This window comes from Drosophila erecta, unplaced genomic scaffold (assembly GCF_003286155.1).
Source record: "Drosophila erecta strain 14021-0224.00,06,07 unplaced genomic scaffold, DereRS2 tig00000055-arrow-pilon, whole genome shotgun sequence".
NCBI classification, from domain to species: domain Eukaryota; kingdom Metazoa; phylum Arthropoda; class Insecta; order Diptera; family Drosophilidae; genus Drosophila; species Drosophila erecta.
In genome coordinates, this window is record NW_020825200.1 from 15,707,758 (window position 1) to 15,717,392 (window position 9,635).

At 47.8% G+C, this 9,635-nt stretch overlaps 5 protein-coding genes across 6 annotated transcripts; 3 read left to right on the forward strand and 2 right to left on the reverse strand.

The window, feature by feature from the left end:
• Positions 1-199: 199 nt before the first annotated feature.
• On the forward strand, positions 200-1,333 carry LOC6540927 (coatomer subunit epsilon). The gene has a single exon (XM_001969988.3). The coding sequence runs from the start codon at positions 330-332 to the stop codon at positions 1,248-1,250; it is 921 nt and encodes a 306-aa protein (XP_001970024.1). The 5' UTR covers positions 200-329; the 3' UTR covers positions 1,251-1,333.
• LOC6542284 (PHD finger-like domain-containing protein 5A) lies at positions 1,273-1,991 on the reverse strand. Its single transcript, XM_001969989.3, has 4 exons — positions 1,839-1,991; positions 1,571-1,761; positions 1,423-1,508; positions 1,273-1,359 (listed from the first exon to the last, which is right to left on the reverse strand). Exons 1-4 carry the CDS (start codon positions 1,888-1,890, stop codon positions 1,353-1,355), a joined length of 336 nt encoding a protein of 111 aa, XP_001970025.1. The 5' UTR covers positions 1,891-1,991; the 3' UTR covers positions 1,273-1,352.
• Positions 1,992-2,175: 184 nt separating this feature from the next.
• LOC6540916 (coiled-coil domain-containing protein 102A) lies at positions 2,176-8,107 on the forward strand. Of its 2 annotated transcripts, XM_001969990.3 has the most exons (9): positions 2,176-2,504; positions 2,573-2,643; positions 2,705-2,744; positions 2,821-3,341; positions 3,405-3,608; positions 3,663-3,999; positions 6,076-6,242; positions 6,377-7,001; positions 7,178-8,107. In XM_001969990.3, the coding sequence occupies exons 1-9, from the start codon at positions 2,364-2,366 to the stop codon at positions 7,184-7,186; spliced, it is 2,115 nt and encodes a 704-aa protein (XP_001970026.2). In that variant the 5' UTR covers positions 2,176-2,363; the 3' UTR covers positions 7,187-8,107. The 2 variants fall into 2 exon arrangements, with proteins under 2 accessions (XP_001970026.2, XP_015014489.1); XM_015159003.2 differs by lacking the exon at positions 6,377-7,001.
• On the reverse strand, positions 4,110-5,937 carry LOC6540908 (glutaryl-CoA dehydrogenase, mitochondrial). Its single transcript, XM_001969991.3, has 2 exons — positions 5,117-5,937; positions 4,110-4,992 (listed from the first exon to the last, which is right to left on the reverse strand). Exons 1-2 carry the CDS (start codon positions 5,580-5,582, stop codon positions 4,199-4,201), a joined length of 1,260 nt encoding a protein of 419 aa, XP_001970027.1. The 5' UTR covers positions 5,583-5,937; the 3' UTR covers positions 4,110-4,198.
• A 44-nt stretch (positions 8,108-8,151) lies between the features above and the next one.
• On the forward strand, positions 8,152-9,466 carry LOC6540899 (carbohydrate sulfotransferase 5). The gene is made up of 3 exons (XM_001969992.3): positions 8,152-8,840; positions 8,901-9,077; positions 9,133-9,466. Exons 1-3 carry the CDS (start codon positions 8,251-8,253, stop codon positions 9,452-9,454), a joined length of 1,089 nt encoding a protein of 362 aa, XP_001970028.3. The 5' UTR covers positions 8,152-8,250; the 3' UTR covers positions 9,455-9,466.
• Positions 9,467-9,635: the final 169 nt, after the last annotated feature.

The window sequence follows — 9,635 nt, forward strand, 5'->3', positions numbered from 1 at the left end:
TTTTTGACATTTTATTATTGGTAGTCATTAAATAAAAAATTGTATATACAAAATGTTAGACGCTGAAATATAGTTTATTGGAAATAAATCAGTTCAAAAATTACCCAAATGAATTCATTGAAAAAAGTTTTTTTTTTTTAAAAAAGCGTTGCCACATGCGATTTGTGTCAGTTGTATTAAGCTTTGATGCAACGGTCACACTGTGACAACTCGACGATAACAACGCCTTCTAATATCGATGCTCGATAGTCACCGATAAGTTTGGACAAATAAGCCAACTCAGCCGAAAGAATTCTGTTTTTCTAGCAAATTTTAAAATATTCACGAGAATGAGCCGACAACAGAACGATGAGGACACCAACTCGGTGTTATTCGATGCCCGCAACGAGTACTACATCGGCAACTTCATGGGCTCGATCAACTTCGTGCTGCCAGAGCAAGGCACTGCGGGACCGGAGCTCCTGTCGTACATGTACCTCTCTTACTTGGCCATTGATTCCGGGCGTATCGTGGCATCGGATATCAAGGAGGGAAACTCCACGCCCCTGCAGGCCTTGCGACTTGTGCATGAAGCCTTTGAGCAGCCTTCGAGAACTGAGGAGCTACTGGAGAAACTCACGGACAAGGTGGCCGGAGAGGAGGATGAGACCAACATCTGGCACCTCGCCACCGCCATCGTCTACTGCCACGACGGGCAGTTCGAGAACGCACTGAAGATCCTGCATGGCTCCACCAATCTAGAGTCCATGGCTCTGTCGGTCCAGTGCCTGCTGCGCCTGCAGCGCGTGGATCTGGCCAAGCAGCTGGTGGCCAAGATGCAGGAGATCAGCGACGACGCTACGCTGACTCAGCTCGCTCAGGCGTGGGTGGCCCTCGCCCAGGGCACAGAACAGATGCAGGATGCCTTTCACATATACCAGGAGTTCTGTGAAAAGTTCAAGCCAACTCCGGCGCTGCTGAATGGCCAAGCGGTCGTTCATTTGGGTCTGGAGCGATATGAGGAGGCTGATTCCGTGCTGCGTGAATCTCTGCTGAAGAAGCACAACGATTACGACACCCTGATCAATCTGATGGTTCATGCCCACCTTACGGGCAAACCGACAGAGGCTATCACCCGGAATCTAGAGCAGCTGAGGCAGTTCTATCCCAAGAGCGACTTTGTTACCGATCTGGACAAGAAGTCAGCGGAGTTCGACCGTCTGTGCCTGCAGTACGATGTCGAGGGTGGGGAAAAACTGCTCGCCATCTAGACTTACGAAGGAATTCCAAATATTCATTTATCAAAACCTTTTGTTTATGTATTAAACTACAATAAAAATTTATTAGAAATGTATGAGGTAGCGGAGAGCACATCAGTAGCTGTAAAGGGAAAACAAGGTATTAGGGTAGAATTTAAATGTTCGGTTTGTTCTGGGTACTCACTTCTGTTTGAAGCCATATTTCTTGCGTTCATAGAACAGGTCAGTCTTGGAGCTTCCCAGATTTACGATTTTGGGGCATCCGTCGCGCTACAAGAACCAAGGTACCAATTAATGGCACAGAATGCACCAAGAATGACTGGCTAACTCACGTCTTTTTCCTGAATGGTGCAGGACTTGCAGTAGTAGGCATCGGAAACTCCAGGTCCGCCGCAGATGACGCACCTGCCCTGGTAAGATCCGTAGTTGCACTCGTCGCAGATCCGCACCAAGGTGCAAGGCCGCACGTAGGAGTCGCAGATCACACACTTTCCGTCGTCCTTTTCGCACAGGCGTCCAATGGCTGCCGCATGGGATGGTGAAAATGATCAAATTATTGAATTGCCGTGTGTTTTCATAGGGTTTTATTTGAGAACTCACCCACGCCGGGTTGCTTGCGGCAGAAAATCAAATCCGGATGATGTTTGGCCATGATTTAATGGTACTTTTCAGTCAGCAAATATAAAAACAATTGCAGAAAAAGCGGCGACTTTCTTAGTGTGACCTTAACGCACTCTAGCCTTCAGGGCTGTCTAGTATTCAAAATATTCATTTAGGGCGTTCATCAAAACCTATGCTGGTTAGGATATAAGAAAGCAAAATGAACTGGTATATTGTGAATTTTATATGATGAAATTATAAATTTGAAAAAATCTATTTTCAAACCACTTTATGAAACCAAATAATCCTTAAAAGCACTTGGCAGCCCTACACCATTGCAGTTTGGACATTCACAGCGACTAGTAAACAACAACAGCTGTTGGCATTCTCGAATTTTATTTTCTGTATTCGCATTCAGCTTTGGTACAAAATATTGCAAAAACACGCCCACAATGCAACAGCTCAGTTAGGACATTGTAGGGCACTAAACATAGAAACCAGGACTTCAGAAAGGCCACCAGCGAAATGTCGCAGGCTGCATCAACGACGCAAAGTGCAACCGCTGCACCGGTGGGCGGCAGCAGACGCAATGAAGTGGGCGGCGTGGGCGTCATAGGGACCACCATGTCGGCTAGATATGGAGAAACGGAATGGGAGGCTCGAGAGGTGCGTATTGGAGTGTGATGCTTACCCATCTCAATTACCCAGCAATTAATCTCTTATTTTCTATTCAGTCCCAGCGACAAAGGGAACTGCACGAAGCTCGAGCACGGGCAGCGCAAATGGAGAAAACCATGAAGTGGTGGTAAGTGGAGTAGCTCTTCCTGGTCAAAACAATCTGGTAATCGAAACATCAACCATTCCAGGTCAGACTGCACCGCCAACTGGCGGGAGAAGTGGAGTAAGGTAATTCGGTTACCATGGCTTTCAAGTTGGGTCAATACCACCGGTATCCAATAACAAAACTTTTCACTTTTCGCAGGTCCGCAACGAGCGGAATAAGGCCAGAGAGGAGTCCAAGCAGCTGAGCCTCAAACTGGACGGCGCCATGAAGGAAGCCCACTCCCTGAAGCGGGAGAAGAACGATCTCGAGTTGCAGATCACGCAGCTGAAGAAGGAGATGGAGAAAGTACACACGCTGATGATGAAGCACGCCGGTCAGTTTCATCGGGCCGACACTAGCGAGGATGCGGAGGCCAACGGGCGGGATGCCAACTGCTCGCCGGACATATCCTCGGATGGCTTGAAGAACATCAATAGCGAGGACGGCTTGGTTACCAAGCTGACCAATGATGTGAAGGATCTAGACATTGAGGAGTTTGCTATGAAGGGGGCTATGCCCAAGCATCTGACCGAATTGGATGAAGCGGCGGCTGCCGAGGAGAAACGCCTGATTCAGCAATTGTCCAAGGATGACTTTGACGAGGACTACTTGCTGCAAAAAATATCCATGCTGCAATTGCGTCTGGACGAGGCTCAGAAAACTCTTCAAGCGGAAAGGGAGTGAGTAATCTATATTTCAATAACGTACGAATATCGTTAAACGTTAACTGATTTATTTCGCAGTGAAAAGCTGGAGCTGCACAAGAGCATTGAGAAATTGACGCTGGAGATCCAGGATGTGCGCGGACGTCAAGAGGAGATGCGATCGGCCAAACAGGAGGCAGTGCGCGAACTCTTAACTCTTCAAGAACAACATCGTGCTGAGATGCGTATAGTGAACAACTCCCTGCAGGAGGAGATTGCCGCCCGTGAGAATCTCGAGCGCCGGTAAGCAAAAATGCCTTCTATACTTTGGCTATAGTAACTATGGCTTCATTTTAGCCTTACGGAACTTCGCACTGAGTTGGAGCACCTTCAGGCGGAGAACGCCTCCGAATGGGGCAAGCGCGAGCGACTGGAGTCCGAGAAATTGGCCATGGAGCGTGACAACAAGAAACTGCGCGCAGAACTGCGGGATTACCAGGAACGTTCTGATCGTAAGTGCCGACCCATGCAAGCTAATGACGTGGAGCTGCGAGCATTGCAGCAGGAACTTTCGGAGCGCAACAAGGAGATCAGCGAGGTGAAGATGTCGCACGCCAAGCTAAAGAAGTTGCTGGCCGAAACAAACACGGAGCTGGGACACGCTGTGCGGCGCGCCGAGCAGTACGAGGCGGAGGTAAGTAAATCCACACCCAAAAATCTTATCGGATGATATATGGATCAGATTAGGCATATCAGCTTATCAGCCTAGGAAAACTTAGAGATGTAGCAGCCTTCCTTGCCGAATTCACTTTCGTTAACATTTATTCTCATTGACACTTGGACGTAAAACAAATTAGTAAATGCAGTACTTATGGATTATTGAAAGAAGTACATTAGTTAGCGAATGCCGCCAGTCCTGTGATGGCTCGGCCCAGGATCAAGGCGTGTATATCGTGTGTGCCCTCATAGGTGTTAACCGACTCCAGGTTGATTACATGCCTGATCACATGGTATTCGTCGCTGATTCCATTAGCACCCAGCATGTCCCTCATTTGGCGCGCAATATCTAGCGATTTGCCAGTATTGTTTCGCTTAAGAAGGGAAATCATGTCGGGCGTATGGAGCTTCTGATCCTTAAGGCGACCCACATGCAGACAAGCCTGCAGGCCCAAAGCAATCTCCGTGATGGCATCGGCCAGCTTCTTTTGGATCAACTGATTGGCAGCCAAAGGACGGCCGAATTGCTTGCGATCCAGTGTATACTGGCGAGCAATCTCCACACAGGTTTCGGCTGCTCCCAGGGCTCCCCACGCGATTCCATAGCGAGCGTTGTTAAGACAGCTGAAGGGTCCGCTAAAGCCTGCCACATTGGGTAGCAATTGCTCCTCTGGCACACGTACCTCGTCCATCAGGATCATACCCGTGGGCGAAGCTCGCAGCGAGAACTTGCCCTCGATCTTTGGCGTCTCCAATCCCTTGCCGGATATCTTGCGGTCCACCAGGAAGCCGCGCACCTTGCCATCCTCGCATTTGGCCCATACGACTATGACGTCCGCGATGGGCGCACTGGTAATCCAGGTCTTAGATCCGTTCAGGATGTATGTCTTGCTTTTGCTGTCGTATTTGGCACGGGTCTCCATGCCAGCGGGGTCACTACCGTGGTTGGGCTCCGTTAGGCCAAAGGCTCCTGGATAAGTATGAGAAAAAGTTGAGATTCGCTTAGGAGCATCTGAACTATACTACGGTACCTTTATTCACTCCAGATTAAAATTTTTTTTAAATTAAAATCATTACATTCATTTGGGACTCACCAATCAGTTTGCCCTCCGCCATGCTGGGCAAATAGCGTTGCTTCTGCTCCTCGGATCCAAAGTCGTAAATGGCGCCCATGGCCAGCGAGCTCTGGACACTGACGGCGGACCGATAAGCGGAGTCCACGCGCTCCACCTCGCGGGTCAGCAGTCCGTAGGCAACGCTAGAGACTCCGGCGCAACCGTATCCCTTGATGGTGCAGCCCAAAACACCCAGGCTGCCGATCTCTTCCATAATCTTCTTGTCGAACGTCTCCAGGCGATTGGCCATCTTGACGCGCGGTTGTAGTTCCGCCTGGCAGTATCCACGGAACGCATCCCGAATGGCCACCTCCTCCTCGGTCAGCTGGCTCTCCAGATTCAGCGGGTCCTGCCAGTTGAACTTGGGAGCTGCGGCTTTGGAGCTCGTGCTGGCCAAGCGACGGGCGCACGGTCGCAGTTTGCTGATTACACTTTGCGCAATCATAATTCCTATTCGGTTCTGTCTTTTGTGTTGGAAGTGCCCAGCCGGTTCTCCACGGAACAGCTGCTCGATTTGACGTTCGGCGAGAGACTGAAGAAAGCTCAAATCTACAGCGAGAGCTTTTGTCTGCCTGTTCTTCGCGCGGTCTCTTTGCCTTCGCCTCTTTCTTCGCCACTTTGTTTACCTCGATTTAATATTGTTGTTATGCCCGATCTTAATCTGGGGGTTCTAAATTTTTCGCACTATCGCGCTTATTTTTGACTTGACGATAGAAACCAAGAGTGATAGAAACGCGAGTGGAAGGAAATTTTTTCCCATTTCAAGCGTTATCACCACTTTGCGGGGGTCGTTTGATTATCAGTTGTGTTTGAATACTGTTAGACACGCCCCTTTTGATCGTTGTGTTTTGAGTACAGATGCAACATTTGGGATTTGAATAAAAACCATTGTTGGTACATCTAAATATGTAGCTACTAATTTCCCTATTTAACTGCAGGTGAAGCGCCTTCGCCAGCGCGTTGAGGAGCTGAAACGGGAGCTAGCTGGTGCTGAGGACGAACTGGATTCGGCAGTTAACCAAGTGCGTCGCTTGCAGCGCTCCAACGATGAGCTAGTGGGTCAGACGGAAGGGATGCAGGTGCAGATTCAGCATCTCCAGAATAGGTAAGATCAACAGAAATATTTCAATTTGCATACGGATAAGTCTTTTGATTAACTCCGATAACCACTAACTTTTCCACTGGTGCTGGCTTGACTAATAACCTAACTCCTAACCCACACTTAACCCATCGCAAAAGACGTGCTCCGAGTCCCCAGCTGCGGGGAATGGGCGGGGTGCAGCTGAGGAATAAGATTGCCGTGGAGCTGCCCAACGACTGTCTGCCAAACATCAACGATCTTCGCCAGATCTTCGATGACTCGCAGGCAGGTTTAAGGAGCTCCCACAATGGCAGTGACGCAGCTGTGCATCATGCAGCTTCCGTAAAGAGATCTAGTCACACGGAACGTACGCTCCTGCAGCAACAGCAGAGTAGCGCTGCGGCATCTGCAGCGGCGGCGGCAGCGGCAGCAGCTGCTTTTTTTGATGCCAAGCCCACGCATCTTGAGGAGAACATATTTGAGTCAAAGTCGCGAAACCTGGAGTTCGAGCGGGCCAAGCAGAAATTCGATAATCCACACGGACAGCACCATCACCATCACCAGAGACAGAGATCCGGAAACGGACGTTATGGGAGCGCAGGAAGCAATGCCAGTCGTGCGAATCTTGCGCTGCCCTTGAAGGGAACGACCAATGGAGGCGGCAGCTCCGCTTCCAGTAAGGATGAGCTGAACCGCCAGCTGTACGAGAAGGAGCAGTCTGCAGGCGCAGGATATGCGAGAAACAGCATTAATCTAGACGGCCTCAAGGTGTCCGACGATGAGGTGAGATTGGAGGAAGAGAAACGATTGCTATCAGTAACCACTTTTTTGTTAGTTATTATGAGGAACATCATTAGTTTGAGTTCTTATAGCATGACTAATCCTTACTGCACGTATTGTTCTACTAATCAATGCACTATTCCCATCCAATATAAAACTATTGTTATTTTGAATTTCAGACTCCGTAGCTATGGTTCGACAAGCTTGCTGCTGGACGACGAGACGGAGGGTAACAGCGATTAGGATAACCGGACAAAAGACATTTGAGAGACAGTAATGGTATTAACCTTAAGTATTAATTCGCAAGTACTTCAATGTTGGTAGGACAACGGTCCCAAATATAATCCGCATTCCTAGTTTATATTTGGGGCTACTACCAACCGGTGCCCCAGGTTTTTATAAGAAAAACTATTGCAGAACGATAGTTCATGAACAAATACTTATTTATAACTAAGATATTCTTAATTTCGCGACTAATTCCAATCATCAGATCACCAGCTAGCCACGTTCATATCTTCAATATTCCAAGTAATTTAAGGATAACGTTTGAAACTCATTTTGCTGGCCATATTCTTATGAGCTTAACTCGCAGATAAGACGGTTGTTAGGAGGATTCTCCTTCACATCCTTTCACCCTCATTGGAAACCCTTGCCTTTACTAAAAATGAACAGACTTAATAACAGATATATCGACATATATACGTATGGAAGCATAATACAGGTTCGATGTTTGCGGAATAGCATTTAGTGCCAGAAATCTAAAGAAATTGTATGAGTTTTAAGAAAGCATGGGAGAAATGCTGCTATTTATTAATCGACATTAACTGAAATTATACACGTAATTCTCACTACAGATTTAGACATTTTTGCAGTTGCCTAGTCCGAAATTCTTTTATTTTTTCAAAAGTTTATCGATATTCAGCAGCATAGTTGATCTTTTACAAAATATATATACACATTAACAAACCAGAATTCAAAATATTTACGTATTATAACATAGCAATATTAGTATTTTAGCTATTGATAAATAACAATTTATTATTAACTATTAAAAGTATATAAATACAAATGATATGCCAATAAAGGTAGCATGTTACAAGATAAACCCACCCGTACTTGTAGTTTTTTTTGCGAATCCTGTCCTGCCCTTTCGTCGTCTACATAGAAACACAGTGCCTTCTGTCAGATCAACATTTCAGCCATACAGATTTTGTAAAAAATTAAGAGTTGGGAAAAACCTAAAATTTCAGTCATGGTTCAACTTTCGCGGACTTCAAAATTAACCATCGTTTGTGTGGCCGTCTATATGATCTATGTCCTGTTCACATTCTTTCTTTTGCCCATACTTATGCCGGACCCGGTGACTCTGCAGCGATCATTGCTGTCCTACAGCACCAGCCACCTGGGCGATCTGAGCAACTTGACTATGGAAACCGGCGGCCAGCCGATCCGCTCAATGCTCGTCACGTTCCGGGGATCGGGTGCCCTGACCCTGCTGGACAACCTGGCGCATCAGCCGGGTTGCTATCAGCACTACGCTCCACTGATCGCCTACGAAAGCCGTCCCATTGCCGCAAAGGAGCACGATCGGGCCTTGGAGGAGCTGGTGGCGCTGTACAACTGCAACTACAACATGTCTGCGGAGATGATCCAATGGGGAATGCGATCGCCGGTGTTCCGACGCTTCTACGGCGCACAGGCCAAGATCTGTCGCACTTACAGCCAGGTGACGTGCTGGGATCCCGAGACTATGGCCGCCGTCTGCAAGCTGCACCCATTCATCAACATGGCGGTGTACAACTTGCGTCTGAGTCTCCTCGCTTCCCTATTGGAACGCAAAGAGTGAGTAGTGGTAGCAAATTTGTCAATTTAATCACTTTACATCAAATTCCTCATTTCTAGACTGCATTTGAGCATCCTACTGCTTGTCCGCGATCCTCGAGGCACCATTTATTCCCGAATGAATAACAAGTGGTGCTTGAATGAAAGGGATTGCGACGCACAGGCCCTTTGCAGCGACATGGTCAGTGATTATCAGATGGTCGAGACCCTCATCCAATCGTATCCCCAGCGTTTCAGGTATGGTCTATTTGTCCATTTCTTATTTCTCTTTATGTATATGCGTATTCCACAGCATTATACGTTACGAGGACTTGGCCCTGCAGCCCGAGGAGAGTATCAAACAGGTATTCGCCTTCTACGGGTTGCCCCTGGAACGAGCCAAGCCCAGGACTCAGAAAATTCATCCGCGCAGTGGCTATTTCGCAGAGTCCTCCCACTGGGAGGAGCTGTTCAACCAGCCCGCCTTCGAGTGGATCAGCGAAATGACGGTGGACGACATTGCGGCCGTACAGGACGTGTGCGGCCAGGCCATGGACCTATGGGGGTATCGCTCGATTCAGGACTTCCAGCACTTTTCACCGGAATCTTTTCAACCTGTTTTGGGCAAAGCCTAGGTATTCGTGGGCAGGGGATGGAGGTAGTGGGCAGCGGTTTGATATGAACGCTTTACTTTAGGTATAGACTGTAGTATAGACTGCGAGTAAATATGTGCATTTGATTTATTCCTACGCCAACTTCATTCACATTAATTTAAAGATTTGGGTTCTTAAAAAACAATTTTGGTGGGAGTCCGCA